The sequence below is a fragment of the Nematostella vectensis genome, chromosome 15 (assembly GCF_932526225.1).
Source record: "Nematostella vectensis chromosome 15, jaNemVect1.1, whole genome shotgun sequence".
Classification (NCBI taxonomy): domain Eukaryota; kingdom Metazoa; phylum Cnidaria; class Anthozoa; order Actiniaria; family Edwardsiidae; genus Nematostella; species Nematostella vectensis.
The window spans coordinates 1,812,002-1,829,980 of record NC_064048.1 but is presented as its reverse complement, the minus strand read 5'-3'; the positions used below and the strand labels follow the sequence as shown (position 1 = coordinate 1,829,980).

At 40.1% G+C, this 17,979-nt stretch overlaps 1 protein-coding gene across 6 annotated transcripts; it reads left to right on the top strand.

Moving 5' to 3' along the window:
• The first annotated feature begins 4,572 nt into the window (after positions 1 to 4,572).
• Positions 4,573 to 17,859, top strand: LOC116616900 (tachykinin-like peptides receptor 86C). 6 transcript variants are annotated; one of them, XR_007306856.1, is made up of 5 exons: positions 4,576 to 4,799; positions 11,317 to 13,024; positions 13,968 to 14,656; positions 16,214 to 17,601; positions 17,659 to 17,859. XR_007306856.1 is itself a non-coding variant. In XM_048723154.1 (4 exons), exons 2-4 carry the CDS (start codon positions 12,715 to 12,717, stop codon positions 15,535 to 15,537), a joined length of 1,035 nt encoding a protein of 344 aa, XP_048579111.1. In that variant the 5' UTR covers positions 4,573 to 4,799; positions 11,317 to 12,714; the 3' UTR covers positions 15,538 to 16,191. The 6 variants fall into 6 exon arrangements, 5 of the variants coding, with proteins under 5 accessions (XP_048579111.1, XP_048579108.1, XP_048579107.1 ...); XM_048723154.1 differs by lacking the exons at positions 16,214 to 17,601; positions 17,659 to 17,859 and adding an exon at positions 15,502 to 16,191 and having other exon boundaries at positions 4,573 to 4,799; XM_048723151.1 differs by having other exon boundaries at positions 11,399 to 13,024; positions 16,214 to 17,859.
• Positions 17,860 to 17,979: the final 120 nt, after the last annotated feature.

Genomic DNA, 17,979 nt, shown 5'->3' with positions numbered 1-17,979 from the left:
ACAGGGGTTGAGTGGTGTCACTTCTTATCAGCGCTCCATCCCCCTCGTTCCCTACTTTGCTCCAAATCCAAGATGGCGGCTACGATCGCTCGAGGCTGTTTTTTGTTTGTATTTTTTTTGTCGCGATGAAAACACCGTCAAACGCCTGCCTGCAGGCTAAAGTTGGTTGCGTCTTTCAATTCTCTGAAAAGACAGCTGCATTTTCTTGTTGAGTCCAACACTAAATATAAAATGACTCGTTGAGTCTAACACCAAATATAAAATGACTTGTTGAGTCTAACACCAAATATCAAATGACTTGTTGAGTCTAACACCCAATATAAAATGACTTGTTGAGTCTAACACCAAATATCAAATGATAAAATAGGAGTGGTTCTCACGGAGGGGGATTGAAGTCTTTTTGGCCTACGGCGTGCTTTCTCGAGCATTTTTCTTCTTTCGTGTTTTTTTTTTTTTTCAAAATTATGTAGAGTCACAAGAAAAAAAAAACAATCAAGGTATATCGTTCACATTTGCATTCAGGTAAAACTAGAAAAATCGATCAATTGTTATAAAAATATTTTTGATGGAATTGACTTACCAAGACTTTATCTGTAACCTCATGAATAGAAATAACGAAATAAAGTTGTAAAAATAAGATATTGCATTGATGGTAGAAATGTATCAAAGATACACTTATTTTGCCATGAAGTGAATTGTGTGAAAATGCATTTCTTGACTAAAATAGAGAACTATGTATAAAAGCTCATGGGCAGAACAAATTTTTACCAAACTATTACTACTTTTCATCGCATCTTAAGAAATTGCATCTTCATAGGAAAAAAAAGCAATAAAAGTTTCAAAAACGCCCTTCATCCTTCGTAATAGCTTCTTCCTTTCTCAGAGAGAGACGTTCATTTTGGAAAAGACGTTGAGCCAATCAGAATCAGGTAAGCATCTTGGGAACAATTGTCCGTCTAACCACGGGCGATAGGATAGTTTATTGGTGGCTGTGTATTTGTTTGATGGCCGTTATCTTTTGTATAAGTTGTTACAACTTACACTAACTTTAAGGACATCTCCTTTACTCTTCCTTAACTCCAGTATTTGTTGCAACCGTACTTATCGTTTTTACCCTTTACCCTAGTTTAAACAGGGCCAATAATAAAGTACCGTAATTTCTCGAATACGAGAGCCTCGCCCAAGAGGAAAAGTATGAATAAGCGCCTCTCCTAAACGTATTTAACATTCAAATTGACTTCGATGAAGGCTTTTTTAACAAAGATAACCTGGATTCTGAAATAAGCGCCTTCCCTTATGTAATAATGCAGGCGTAATAAGGTTTGGATGCATATTGATGGACCTTTTTATAGGCGCGCTCCTTGACCACAGGGATACCGTTGACCTAAAACACAACGCGTCACACTGTCACATCCGAATCACGTCCGAGGAAATAGACAAATCAACACTACTTAGATAATCTAGTGCGCGCTATTATAGACTCCCAATCTTTCACAGTACATCTAAATTGGCAGACATAGCTAGGGGGTATAGTACAAGACTTCGAAATATTTGACCATTTCCGGAATCAACACAAGTTTGTGAAACTGTCTGTTGCTTCTCAATCTCAATCGGAATAACCTACAAAAGTGCTACGTGTGATATCTCGGCTTCCTGTCTTGGATGAACGTGGGAAATCATTTCTTTTTCCACAGGTAGCCCGCGTAAGGAAAAAGGAAATATTTTTATCTGTTCTTTTTTTAAAGCCCGTTGATTGCGGTCCTCTAGGGCCAGAACAACAATAATAGTTTTAAACACTGTCTTACTGAGATGACGTAAGCTATGGGTAGCATGAAGAAGGTTAGGCACATCCCATTGAAGTGTTGACTAAGACAAGTATTGACGCACATGCCAAGAGTGTGGATTTCAACACGGGTCAGTCGAACGGAGCGGATGGTCGAACCGCTATGACGCACATCACTATTACAGACGTGAATAGCGCAACACTTAACAGTAGAACCTCTATATAACGGACATCACTATTCCAGACATGAGAACAGAGTTTTAGGAACACTTACAGTAGAACCTCGATATAACGGACATCACTATTCCAGACATGAGCACAGAGTTTTAGGAACACTTACAGTAGAACCTCGATATAACGGACATCACTATTACAGACGAGAACATAAAGCTCTCCGGACACTTACAGTACAACCTCTATATAACGAACATTACTAGTACAGACGAGAACAAAGAGCTTTAGCAACACTCACTGTAGAACCTCGATATAACGAACATCACTATTACAGACAATAGCATAGAGCTTTAGCAACACTTACAGTAGACCTCGATATAACGGACATCACACTATTCAAGACGGGAGAATATTAGAGCTTTAGCAACACTCACTGTAGAACCTCGATATAACGAACATCACTATTCCAGACATGAGCACAGAGTTTTAGCAACACTTACAGTAAAAACTACATATAACGGGTACTTCTGGCGTCTTCATTTAAAATACTACAGTCAGCAAACTCTCTATTTGAATCCTATATTTTTATTTATTTGGTAAACATAAAACACTGCTGGTAACGACACACAGATTCTCCGAGTGTAACCATATTGGAAAAACAAATAAAACCCTATTTGAAATAAATGTACAAAAAAAGCAGTTGTTCATTTTAAGTTAGAAAGTAAGTGTCGTTTTCTCGCTTGGTTTTCTTTATTGGTTATCAAGAAGGGTGAGAACCCTTTAAAATTATAATCACAATGACGTTCTCAAGTAGAATATATAAGCACATTCTAGACGGATGTATAGATAGACTTTTCGATTGTGGTTTTGCCTATGTTTTCGCTTTTTTATGTTGTTAACTTTCCCTTTAACGCCTTGTGTGTGTCAGCAACCGGGGTGCTATATGAGGTCAGGGGGCAGGGGCTGATATTACGTCGGAGGGGGCTTAACAAATGGCACGTACTCACACGTACTAAAAGATACATTGGTCAACAAAAAATACCCATCATGAATAAATGCATCTTTAAATGGTGAAACAATATCTACCTGCAGCCGGATATCTTGGGGTGTGCAGACACATTTTGTCAAATGTAACAGGGTTAACGTTTTGCGATTCTTAAAAAAATGACCGGGCTACGTTTTAATGGAGTCTCGGAGAGGGGAGGGGAGGGGATACGTGTCTACTGCGTCCACCCATAACTACGCACTATATATCAATATGCGGTTGCCATGTGTTGTATTATTTCAATTTAGGAGGAAAAAACGAGGGAGACGTGATACAAGAGGAAGAGATGTTTTCTTTTTTACTATTGGAATCATAGGAGTTATCTAACTTTTGGGAAGAGATTGAAGGAGAAGGAGGAGGCGAGACACCGCGGAGGTGGGGGGATTTCAATTAAGTGCACTAATTACTGGCGCGTGACTGTTATTTGACGCAATCGCGAGAGTGCGCGTGATACCTAAAAGGACATTCGCTTTACTGAGAAAATGATGAGAGAAAGTTGCAAATAAAATATTCCATTGAACTACATCTCATTCTAATAAATAGAAAGGGAAAATGTATAAGGGAAGAGGAGAGGGAAACGCCTATTTTGACGATGTCATTTTAAATTCTCAGAATTCGTTACATAAGATTGTGGTGTAAGTCCACAGATTTGCGATGCTTATCGCAAATCCTACAACCATTTCCGTGTTCCTTGTAATTGTCATGGCAAGATATCTAGCTTACAATCTTGGAACATATGGCAACTGCCTCTAATCCTTTTTGCTGAAGGGCTTTTTAATTATTGTACGCTCTACCTAAGGATAAGCTTCATACCAAAACCAATAAAATATATTTAGCAATTCTGTTTGCTGGATAGTGAAATTTGTTGAAATGGAACACTCTTCGAAAACACTTATAAGACTCAGCGATGAATTTTCTACTTGGGAGCTTAGCAGTCGTTGGCAGATTTAGAAAGAGATCCGAGGACCTCTTGGGCCGGAGTTAAGATTTTTACACAGAGTCTAAAAGACTTCTCAAAAAATCAGAAAAAATCAATGGATTATTGTTCGGTAAATGCGAAAAGGGAAAAAAATACTTGTAATCACTTTAAAATTCAAGAGAAATGTTCTAGGTTGCTAATAAAAGTCTTACTATTCACGAGCAAATACACTCTTTTTTTATAAGAACGTCTGTATTTTAGAACACATAAAATTAAAAAAGCAATATGTTGCTGCTATCTGAGCCTCGACATGATCTTAGCATTTTTTTTAAAATTTGGACTTTCATATAAAAAAGGTTCTTATAAAAAAGAGTGTAATTAAACTCCTAGCAAGAAGCGGATAAAAAGGGCTTTCAGTGACAGGGTATAAATATTAACTGTCTAGATAATCGTTTTACAAATCTTCTCGACGCGAAAAAGTACATTTGGTGTTAAAAACGGCACTCTAAATTGACAACGATGTATTTCAAAACTAATATTTAAAACTGATTCCGCACAGCAAACAAACGCATCTTTGTCTTTTTGAGCTTTCATTAATTAATGTGAACTTATTTTCGAGGCATTTGTCTAAAACACAGGAAGTAAGAATCACCTGTTCATTATTTAAACATAGCTGTCCATCTAACTTGAAACGCTGCCAGTTAATAATTGTTTTCGCACGAGTTTGTGGGAAAACAACATATTGACGAATCATGTCTGAAGGCACCGAGACACAGAGCGCGCCAAATATCCAAAGGCAACACAGGTCAATGACTTAGACAGATCCGACAAGCTAGCACGGACGACACACTAAATATACCCGGCGCGGGCAGTTTCAGGTAACTCGTATATTTATATAACTATGACTTAGATATTTAATCAAGAAGTGTGCGCCTTGGAGAATTTATGTTATAATTATTGCCGGAAGAATATTTAGATTTTTAAAGACATGGGTGGTGGGGATTAGAATTCGTAGTATTGAACGAACTAAGAAATAACCCTTTTCTGTTCAAGGTAGTTAGGATGGTTTTCCATAGAACGCCTAAATGTGGAGATTTTTTGGGAAACAACTCTTTTCTTTTCATCTTAAAAGGCAATTTTATGTTCCTATTTGTAAAGGCAATACAGCTTGATTATAGTTACATTTTATTTGATATTGCTATGCATTTTATTTCGGATCACCCTTGAGTCTCGCAAAGTTTTAGACTTTTCGGCGATTCCGAGGAGGTCCTTCGACCCTAAGACGACGGCACAATAATAAAACACCGCTCATGTAAATTCCCAAAGACTCTTCTCTGGTAATCAACGAATTTCAAGAGCTCCATTAAGAGTAAAGGAGACCTTTCTAATGTGTCTTCAAATTAGTACTGGAGGTGAAAGTTTTCCGCAAATATAGAAATAACCCAATTTGGGAAAAAAAGCTTTCTCATTAGAACCCCGATAACTCGAGCTCAGATGACTTGGACTCCCTGCTATATTTAAACTGACTTCAAACTCCCTAAATACTAGTTTTGAGTAATTCCTACTCGGATCTCTCGAGCTGGTTTTCATTTATTTAGAGGGTTCGAATTCCACCGTATAACGCATTTATGGTACTTTTTTTAAATTTGTTTTTCATAATATAATTGCTAGGATTTTTATCAGATGAAGATGTTAACCAATGCCTTTATGAAATACCAATACCATATGGAATTCTTTATCGAATTATTGCGGAATAATACTTTTGACATCCCTTAAGCGGATCACCGCATTTCCTAAAAAAAGAACCTCTGAACTTAGACGGTGCTAGAAATAGTTATTGCTAAGAAGTTAATATATAGATTTTGGCACTGCCTAAAAGCGGAGCCAGCATGATTTTTTTCAGCATACACTTAAGGTGACGCGCCGAGGTTGTTTTGGCTAAACAGCTTATACTAAGTTCCCTACAGAAGACTTTCCGCGCGATTTTCGTAAATTTTTCAGATTTTATTAAAACATCTATGCTTTATCAGATTCCGCTAGATTTACTCTTCTTGGAAATCAAATTATTCTTTGTCATGCAAGTTAAAAGGATTTAAAATAAAAATCTCGAAATCTGCGCGATGAATTTTTTTCTAAATCTACAGTAACACCTAACAATACTCCAACTTGAAGCACAGGAATTTTTGGCTTAAAACTGACCTGTCAAACTTCGCGATTGATGAATCTTTATTTCACGCCAAAATTGTCCTCGCAATATTTGAAAAAATAAATGCACTCTTGCCTACAAAGATCCATCCCCGAATTTACGCCACTTGTGTGAGAGGGGCAAGAGGACCAGTCCATAAAATTAGCTTGTTTTTTTCTTCTTTCTTTATCTTGTGGCTTGCTCCGACATTTCAGCTGACTCGATACTTCAAAACTTTTAACCACGCTTCTACACAGTCTTTTACACATAATAAGCCAAGTTCATATTCGTGGTTAACATTCCCACGACTGATTTTTTTCAAGCACTTCTTTTTCGATAGTTCTTGGCTTGTTTGCAGTCAGTTTTTGTATTTTTTTAGGTTAGAAATACTCTAGTGGCCGCCATATTGTTTTGCGCGCCCTAGAGACCTGGGCCGGGGCAGATCGCGGCTGCCTGGCTGAGCTGGCTGGCAGCTTGTGACAATGACGTCATTGACCACAAAAACTCAGTCGCCTAGTTATAGACCATTTCTCTTTACCTATGGGTCGCGCTGGCTACGCTACAAATTATTAGCTAAAATTCGCAGCAGATTGGCAATCCATTACCATCACCTTCCATTTATCATAAAAGTGTTTATAAAAGATGATTGTCTAATTGGAAAAGTTCAAAAAATTGGCATTATTCGAATTAATGAACTTTCTAGAAAATGAAAGTCATCACCGATTATCCCCCGAGGATGCCCGGTATCCAAGACAATATCAAACGTAAAAATATGACAGTGACTGTTTTGACCGTTTTCCTTTTTAATTCCCTCAATCTGTCTTTTCTGTTCCATATTTGAAGTTTAAAATAGTCAGATCAAAGGCTCGCCGAGAAATAACGCGATCATTAAAGGCGGCTTCTGTTTAATTGCGTATTAGAGGAACGTTTCCTTGGAGGCAAAGGCTAGTTCAAGTGTTGTCTTTCGAATATGTTACGCGATGAGCGGAAGACGTAAATATTACCAAGACCTGGTAAGGCTATCTCGATTTTCTTGAAATATTAAAGCCTAAATATTTATTATTTTTCAAAGTTTTCCTAAAGGTGATTAGCTTAATTCTTCTTCTTTTGTACATTATTATTGAGTACATGAATGAGACAACGAAGGCATCAAAGTTCACTTTTTACAAAGTGCTAAATTCGTTGAATCATTGTTTTTATGCGAACCATTTTTCGGTACAATAAATGAGACAACAAATGCATCAAAGTTCACTTTTTACAAAGTGCTAAATCCGTTGAATCATTTTAATGTTCAAGTTTTACGAGCCCTTATATCCTGCGCAATCATTTATCAAAATACAAAGTCTTCCAGGATACACCTGTACTTTTACACTTGAATAACGTTGTGAAGCGCAAAAAGACATAGTTTTAAATTTAAAAAACAGGAAAATCCGTGCTTCTCGATGCAGTCAATAAAATAATGCAATGACGCTGCTTTTTTCATCAATTTTTTTTTATCAAACGCAAATCTCGTCTCTCTGAGATTGAAGAAACCCCCCGAGGTGTAAGAGTTATTTATCACTGGGCGCCTTCACACTCCTTGCTAAGAATTACATTAACAGATGCACACTACGGACGACTTAAGAGAAGTTGAGATACCTACAAGATAGAAATGCTGTTGGTAACTAAGAATGTTTGGTAGAACCGCCTATATATACTTAAAAAATGTCCCCTTTACGTTATCGACAAACAGCTGTGCCCTCGTATCCTCCTTTCTATAAGGAATTTCGATATAAACAGCAAGGGAATTACCGGTTATTGGTAACGAACAAAGAAGAAGTGATTTTATCTCAATCATGCATTACGCACGAGTAAGCGTGGGAAACGCGCGCAATTGCTAACAAGTGATATAACAACCTAGAAAATCACCAAGTTGTTTGTTATGTTGTTGTCAGAGAGCTCTCAGATTGGAAATCTTAAAGGTGGGATCGAGTAGAAAATAACAGCAGCCTTTTTCAGACGTGATAAATGAAGTGGTACTCGTTCGAGTTGAATAAGAGACATGAATGCACTTAATCTACTGCAGACAAACTGCAGTAGAATAGGAATAAACGATTGCGCTAGATTAGTAACCGGAGAAAGCTTGTGAGTTTGATGGTTTTACTGAAAGACTAAAAGCACTTCGACGTTTTGTGGTGTTAATTTAGCAAGTAAAACTGATAGGTTTTGCTAGATCCTCATTAAGTGACGACAGTACTTAGTTATCGAATTTGTCCAAATAGCGTCTGACAAGTCTGTCCTTCCACACGCATCGAAGCAAATAAGTCCTACCTTTTCAAACAGATGATCGAATTTTTATGATCGTCATATCAGACATTACAAGCCACGACTTAAGCGACATCTAACGAGTATATGACAGACTACAAATCACGACATACGACATCTAATCAATATATGAAAGACTACAAATCACGACATGCGACATCTAGCGAGAAAAGAACAGAGTACCGTATAAAGAGTGTCGTATACTCGTTAGATGTCGCATGTCGTTATTTGTTATCTGTTATATACTCGTTAGATGTCGCATGTCGTGATTTATACTCAGTCATATATTGGTTAGATGTTGCATGTCGTGGTTTGTATTATGCCATATACTCATTAGATGTCGCACGTCGTGGGTTGTAGTCTGTCAATACTCGTTAGATGTCGCACGTCGTGGGTTGTAGTCTGTCATATACTCATTAGATGTCGCACGTCGTGGGTTGTAGTCTGTCATATACTCATTAGATGTCGCACGTAGTGGGTTGTAGTCTGTCATATACTCATTAGATGTCGCACGTCGTGGGTTGTAGTCTGTCATATACTCATTAGATGTCGCACGTCGTGGGTTGTAGTCTGTCATATACTCGTGCTATTAAGAAGGTTTTTAAACCGCTTACCTTACAGTATTATAATGGTTTTTACGACACGTTTTGTTAAACTTATCTATTATGTTACGCTAAGTGTCTTCATCAGACACACTGTGCAGACTTCACCAAAAAGACAGTGCGCACTGTACAGACTTCACCAAACAGACAGCGCGCACTGTACAGACTTCACCAGACAGACAGCGCACACTGTACATACTTCACCAGACAGACAGTGCGCACTGTACAGACTTCACCAAACAGACAGCGCGCTCGGTACAGACTTCACCAGACAGACAGCGCGCACTGTACAGACTTCACCAAACAGACAGCGCACACTGTACAGACTTCACCAAACAGACAGCGCGCGCTGTACAGACTTCACCAAACAGACAGCGCGCACTGTACAGACTTCACCAAACAGACAGCGCGCACTGTACAGACTTCACCAAACAGACAGTGCGCACTGTACAGACTTCACAAAACAGACAGTGCGCACTGTTCAGACTTCACCAAACAGACAGTGCGCACTGTACAGACTTCACCAAACAGACAGTGCGCACTGTACAGACTTCACAAAACAGACAGTGCGCACTGTTCAGACTTCACCAAACAGACAGTGCGCACTGTACAGACTTCACCAGACAGAAAGCGCGCATTGTACAGACACCACCAGACAGACAGCGCGCATTGTACAGACTTCACCAAACAGACAGTGCGCACTGTACAGACTTCACCAAACAGACAGTGCTCACTGTTCAGACTTCACCAGACAGACAGTGCTCACTGTTAAGACTCGGACCAGGCAAACAGCGCGCACTGTACGACTCAACGAATAATATCACATTATACCAAATGTACCAGATAGACGATGTACACTGTAATGATGTTTATGGCATAATAATATGTAACATGTTTACTTCAAGAAGGACTATGCGATGCGTTTTGTTAAGATAAATACATTTATCATGGGGAATTGCAATCTGATCACCATTTTTATGCATTTTGCAATTTTGTTTTTATTGCGTAAAGATTTACAGCCCGTTTAAGAAAACTTAAACAACGATAAAAACAATTATAACAAACTAGAACAATTATAAATGTTGATCAGCATTTATAAATGAAAACCACACAAAACGCACTTCTTCCAAACAGTGTGCAAAACATGAAACGCAGACAGAGATTAATATATAGATCTTTCAGCGCTTTGGATAACATGGTACGATATGAAGAAATAAATCGTAACATAATAGATAAGTTTAACAAAACGTGTCGTAAAAACCATTATAATACCGTAAGGTAGGCGTTTTAAAAAACTTCTTAATAGTACTTGTTTATTACAAAAAGACGCATGTTTCCTGCGCGTTGCTAAAAATGTCAAATAAACGTCGCTTAGATAAAACAATGGTATAATGATAAAGATTGGTTAGAAATAAAACATGAAGTATTTAAAGTAACCGTAAAATCAAATGCAATTCTAAATGCATTTAAAGATGAATTGCTCAGTAAATTCAATAGAAATAAAAAGGATCGATTAGACGCCAAATAAATTGTTTGAGGCAGCATCTGAAAATTAATAGGAAAAGCACAATTTGAGGTTTTTCCGGGCAGCAATAAATCAATCGCTATCGGCTTTTTTTCGTTTTTAGTAAAAATACTAGAAAAAAACACACGTTTTTAAATAGTAATTTCAATATTAACTTATTGAAAAAAGCCTATAAATTCATCTCATAAATTTGTATTACTGGCCCTTAATCTAATTTCCCGCTTTCTTTTTAAGCCAATATTGGATAAAACACAGAATAAAAATGCATTCTTACTCAATTTAAAGAAGGATATCTAATACTGGCGCTCATTTTAAAGAAAAATAAAATAACATTTTGGCTACCAATCGTATTCACTATTGCGTGCGTGGCAAAGGCATCATAGCATTTGCGTCTGTATGCCTTACGTAGGAAAAAAAGGAACAATACAAAACCTCAATCATAGGTTTAGTTTGAAAACAATCGCCACCTTATCTCTTGAACGTGCAAAATGGCTTAACATTACAATTCTATTGTTAAGGTTTTCTAGTTACATAAAGCTTAAAGTGCTCCCATATCAATTACATTAAGACCATACGTTCATAAAAGCAAACATCACTCGCATCCGGCGCGGAAAAATGTTCGGCAAAAACGCTTATTAGTAGTTGCGGCGTGCGGTAATAAAGATGTTTACCACTCAAAGCTTTTATGGAGAGAAAATAAGCTAATTTTGAATGATCAAAGCGGTAGAGTTAATGTACTGGGTGTATTTAATGGTCTTTGTGTTGGTTTTTGTTCATAGGTTTGAGTTTGGTGGTTTGCCTTTAAAGAACACACCACACGATATAACACACGCTTACAACAGTTCCATATTTTCATAACAGCAAAGCTCCCCATATACGTCCTGTGATATCGAAGACGGAACACGCAAGCGATGACTAAAAGGACCACTCATTCCACTGTGAAACTTTCTCCAAAAAAGAAGTTGTGAGGAGAGACGAGTGAGACAAGAAAGAAGGCCGAGACGAGTGAGACAAGAAAGAAGGCCGAGACGAGTGAGACAAGAAAGAAGGCCGAGACGAGTCAGACAAGAAAAAAGGCAGAGACGAGTGAGACAAGAAAGAAGGCCGAGACGAGAAGACAAGAAAAAAGGCAGAGACGAGTGAGACAAGAAAAAAGGCCTAGACGAGAAGACAAGAAAAAAGGCCGAGACGGGTGAGACAAGAAAGAAGGCCGAGACGAGTGAGACAAGAAAGAAGGCCGAGACGAGTCAGACAAGAAAAAAGGCAGAGACGAGTGAGACAAGAAAGAAGGCCGAGACGAGAAGACAAGAAAAAAGGCCGAGACGAGTGAGACAAGAAAGAAGGCCGAGACGAGTGAGACAAGAAAAAAGGCCGAGACGAGAAGACAAGAAAAAAGGCAGAGACGAGTGAGACAAGAAAAAGGGAGAAGAAGGGAGAGCTGACCTAAGTGCATTCATAATTGGATGATATAGTCGTAATTGCCTTGCTCATAAGTGTTCGCTTGACGTAATACGCGAGACAAGTGACTCACTGAGCTGAGCAGATAGAGGCGTCGATGATAGGTCTTAGGGCTGATAATCTTAATCTCCTATGTTAATTCTGCACACGTGAACTTGAGCTGAAGTAATCCTTTAGAAGAAAACGGCATCAACACTGTGTTTCACAAGAATTTATTTATATATCTAAAGTAAGCTTAAACATTAATTCGACACCAATTTTAATTGGCCTTCTAAGAAGAATTGAGGGTGGTGAAAGGCGTCTAGAATTTATACATTGAGAAAATAAGGGAAGCCGAGACCTTTTCGAGGGACACTATAAAGCTGCGGTCTACTTGTTGAACAGAAAGAGAAGAATAGAATAAACATTATAAGCAGAGCTAGAAAGAGCATCTTAAACCTGACTTGCGATTACTTACGTGATTTATAGCAAGAAGAAACTACAACAAGTTATAGAGAAGTGTTTCTCTCCGTCTCCGCCCTATAAAGGAACAGCACAATACAAAGCGCGAAGACTGCGTTTAAATATCGTTAGAAAAAAGTGAACATCACTTTACAGAACCAAACCGGGGACTCAGAAACACAAGTGCGCACGAGAAGCGAACACATCAAAGGACGCGATAGCTTATATATCCCATTGAGTAACTTTAAACACTACATCGTAGCACAAGGGGATCCAACATGGACTCCATCTTTTTCAACGGATCCATCAATGACACACTCGCGCCAGTTTTCAACCAGACATTTCGCGTAGCGTGCTCGTATTTTCGGTGGCAATGGAGCCGGGAACTTCTCTCCGCGCTCTATGCCGTCATCTTCGTCACCGCGATGTTCGGAAACTGTTTGATTATCCATATTATACGCGTGAGGCCCAACATGAGAATCCCGTTTAACTACTTGATTGTGAACATGGCGGTGGCGGACCTGCTGGACGCGCTCGTCACGCCTGCGATACAGATATGGTTCATGTATGGATGGATATACCCTCCAGGTGAATATTTTGTTATTCACATAATGACGATGATATATTTATTATGATGACGGTGCCATCACCACCACAAACTACCACCACCATCACCACCATTACCATCACCATCACCACCGCCACCACCACCGCCATCACCACCACCACTACCACCACCACCACCACCATCACCACCACCACCACCACCACCACCACCACCACCACCACCACCATCACTACCATCACCACCACCACCACCATCACCATCACTACCATCACCACCACCACCATCACTACCACCATCACCACCACCATCACCACCACCACCACCACCACCGCCACCACCACCACCGCCACCACCACCACCACCACCACCACCACCACCACCACCACCACCACCACCACCACCACCACCACCAACCATCACCACCACCATCATCACCATCACCATTATCATCATCATCATCATCATCATCATCATCATCATCATCATCATCATCACCATCACCATCACCATCACCATCACCATCACCATCACCATCACCATCACCATCACCATCACCATCACCATCACCATCACCATTACCATCACCATCACCATCACCATCACCATCACCACCACCATCACCACCACCATCACTACCACCATCACCATCACCACCACTACCACCACCACCACCACCACCACCACCACCACCACCACCACCGTCACCGTCACCGTCACCGTCACCGTCACCATCACCACCACCACCATCACCATCACCATCACCATCGCCATCACCATCAGTCACCATCACCGTCACCATCACTACCGCCACCGTCACCACCACCACCATCACCATCACCACCAACACCATCATTATCACCATCACCATCACCAACACCATCATTATCACCATCACCATCACCATCACCATCACAATTTTATTCTTGCCGATAATAAATTCTCCCGTCCTTTCTGTTCCTCCAGGCGTTATTGGGCACTTACTGTGCCGTCTTCATCTATTCCTCGCGGTCATCTCCATCTCCGCTTCCGTGCTCACTCTCACACTAATCGCCGCTGACCGCTACTTAGCGATTGTTCACTCGACACAGAATCCGCTGACCATGCGAAAAGTCAAGCGTTTCCTAATCGGCATCTGGGTCCTGAGCGGGGTTGTGTTCTCGTATGATATCTACCGGGTCCAGCTTTATAACATCAATGGCCAATACCAGTGTTTGCTGCACTGGGGATTCGACGTGGAGACTAACGCGGAACTAGATAAAGTCGACATGATGGTCAAATTCGTACTCCTTTACATCATCCCCTTGGTCGTCATGGCAATCTTGTACACTGTGATCCTGACGTTTCTGTGGCAACGGAAGACCCCAGGGGAGCATAGCATGACAAATAAGAGGAACATGGACAACCGCAAAATGAGGGTCCTGAAGATGCTCCTGACCATCGTCATCCTGTTTGCAGTTTGTTGGCTTCCGGTACACATCAATCATATTTTGATAGCCTATCATAAGGCGACGTACATGTGTACGCTGTCGTTTGAGGGCCTGATGGTATTCTACATGATCGCTCACGCGAATATTTCCATCAACCCCGCGCTGTACTTCATCTTCAACAAGAACTTCCGTGACGGTGCCCGGCATGTCCTGTGTGGAACCAGGGTACGTACTCACGTGTGCTATGCTTGAAGGAAACTGCAAGCTTAAGAACAATCCCTTAGTGATACAACCAGGTCCCATATTTTACTGCAAAGACAAAAAATACGCTTACTTTAGGGGGTAGAATTTGTTTTTTGAAAAATTCGACGTCTTGGCTGCCATCTTGAATGTTTTGCTTGTCAGCGCATAAAGCTGTCGCGGTAGTTTTTTTTTTCACATACAGTATATGAACGAGATGGCTGTATTTATGTATCTATCCTGGGTTCCCGCTATAAGGCCCTGGTTGTATTAAGCTTGTAGTTTCCCTTTAAAGGTTCTTGGGCCCGACTTGCGTGTGTTTTAACATTGACATATTTCACCCTTTTGACAAATATCATAACGCGTGTATTGCTGTATGGTTCAATTGCTTGTCTAGAGAAAAAGGCTTGGTCGAGGGTAGTCATTCACTGACCACGGATCAATAAAGTTCAAATCGGCATCTTTAGCTCTGGTAATAGGTCACAAGATCCATCTAGAAACTTATACAAACGTAAAATTAACAGTCTTCTTTAAATACCATCGAAGAGGTCGAACGGAGTCGATCTCATCTCCTCACATGATAAAAGTGCTGTCTGGACCCCCCCCTCCCCTCCCTCCCTCCCTCCTCTGGGCACGTGCCTGTGATTGGCATGGAACTTTCACTATGGAACTGTTTTTATTGTAGGATGTGTTGGATTAAATGTTTCCAGTGATTTTAGTAGGAATTTTCCATCTATTTCTTTCGGGGCACTAAAAGATTCGGCATGGAAGTCCAGTGCTGTAATAAATCCACCGATGCATCACGCCAACTCAGATTTCTTTCGTTTCAGAAATTCTCAACAGTGGAACATCTTGTAAAATTATGAAAATGTGGAAAATCCACAGCTCCGCCACTCCTAATAGACTAAACGCATGAACAAAAACTATAATCATAAGATAATCTGACAATGACAAAATAACTTTTGTAATTAGTACATAACTACTTATCAAAACTTTTGTTGTAAAATGAAAGACACTTGGGCTCCCTGTGGGAAATTCGATAAAAGTATGTGAAGTTCTTACGTTGCTGGTGTTCATCTCTCGGAACACCCGAGACTTCTCGGGCCCGAAAACGATTTATTCCTTAAATTTTAAAAGCTGGCTAATTCCTATAAAATTTATTGTATCTGAATGTGTTGAAATATCGTCAAACATCGTATTTTACCACAAAGATTCATGTGAAGGATGATTATCTTTATAAATTTATAGATTTTGATCTTTCCCGAGACTTTTCAGGTAACTTTTTGGCTTCAGCAATACTTCGAAAATAGCCCTATTGAGCGAAATCATTTGCAATACGAACCAAGAGGAAGTTCAAACTGTTCTAAAACATGAAAGCTTATTGTGTGACAAACTCACGCATTCCATCGGCCAGTCACGCCGCACTAAAATACTCGAAATATTTCAACACAAATTGCCACAGGGATCCCAATACTATACATATAACCTACAATCTTAAATATAAGTAACTGAATAATGAATTATTTTATTCATAACTGTTAGCGTGACATGGAAAACGAGTCGCAAGGAACAGCTGTTACAAGAGTGTCGAAGATTTACGAGAAATCATCTTCTGGGGCCGTCATAAAATGCACTGCGCGGGATACCTGTGGCGAAGCCACCACAGGGCTGCTGAGTCACGAGGAACAGCACAAGGACCGCGAGTCCGATGGGAAAGGAAGCTCCTCACACTCTATTGTGGAGACAAAAATTTAGTACTGCCTTCTTGCTTGGGATTCCTGTGGTATATCTTCTTGATGATTGTCGAGGGATGATTTTTACTGTATATTCAAAAGTGTTTTGGACATGCGTCGCCATTCTCTTTGCTTAAGTTCCCCAACATCTGAAGCAGCCCTATCCAAGATGGCGGATAGATATAGTTGGACCACTCGTGTGTTCTCCATATTTTCCGGTACCACATCTGTGTTTAACCAATCAGAAGCCAAGGTTACGGTCACGTGTCGTGTGTTGAACCAATCATGAGCCAAGTTTACGGTCACGTATCGTGTGTTGAGCCAATCAGAAGACAAGTTTACGGTCACATGTTTTAGTATGTTGAGCCAATCAGAAGTTAAGGCTGCAGTCACGTGTTGTGTGTCTAACCAAAAAGAGCTCAGGTTTACGGTCACATGTCTTGAGTTGAGCCAATAAGACCTCGAGGTCACGGGCAAGAGTCATGTTTTGAACCAATAAGAGCTCAAGATATTAGTCACGTGTCGTATCTTAAACCAATAAGAACTCAAGGTTAAGGTCACGTGTCAATGTTCTCAATCACGTGCACATGTTAGAACCTATCAGAAATACAGTAGATGTTCGGCGAGAAAAACCCAACATCTTACGAGAACTATTCTCTTTGCAGTAGCACACAGGCTATGACTACCAAGGATATCTGCCTCGAACAAGCCATAATCTTTAGAAAACAAAAACATGCAAGCTAATCTTGGCAACAACAACAACCTTATTGATACCAAAGATGAAAAACATTCAGAGGTTACATGCACAGCGAAATGACGGAAAAAAACAGTTGAGGCTTGGAGCGTGTTCGGTTTTCCCGCGATCGTTTATCCTTTGTGCTAATACAGGGTATGAAAATCGTTTTTTTAGTCGTAAACAGGGTGACACACCCTTAGCGGCACCCCTATACCCTTGGGGGTACCAGCCCCTCCCCTCCCTCCCCCCCCCAGACATCATGCTGACTGAGAGCAATATTTCTGTCAATTAAATGGCATGTTTGACAAACTTCTACAAACTCTGAACATGGAACCTTTCCCGCATGTCGCACCGCAAAGTTAGTATAGACAGATAGCTGGCATTAGTCACCTTAGATAAAAGAGGTTGAACATAGGTTAATATAGACAGATAGCTGACATTAGTCACTTTAGATAAAAGAGGTTGAACATAGGTTAGTACAGGTAGATAGCTGACATTAGTCACCTAAGATAAAAGAGGTTAAACGGCTTTAGGTTTGAAGGGCTATAATTCGGTTCGAGTAAACGCTGATGTAAATGGATACAAGTTATCTGATGTTTGTCAACTTTTAACGAAACCTTCTGCAAATGCCCGTCTTAGCTTCCCTTGAAACATTAGATGCATACATTTTATTCACTTTTCCGTAAACACAAGTACGTACACTGGTGTTCATAAAATAACAAAAAAAAAAACGACTGATGCGAAGACCCCAACAGCACTTCCCATTATAGGTGTCCTTCACCAAATAACCCCCCCCCTTAAAAAAACTGAAAGAATGAGCAAGGCTTATCCATTAGTTG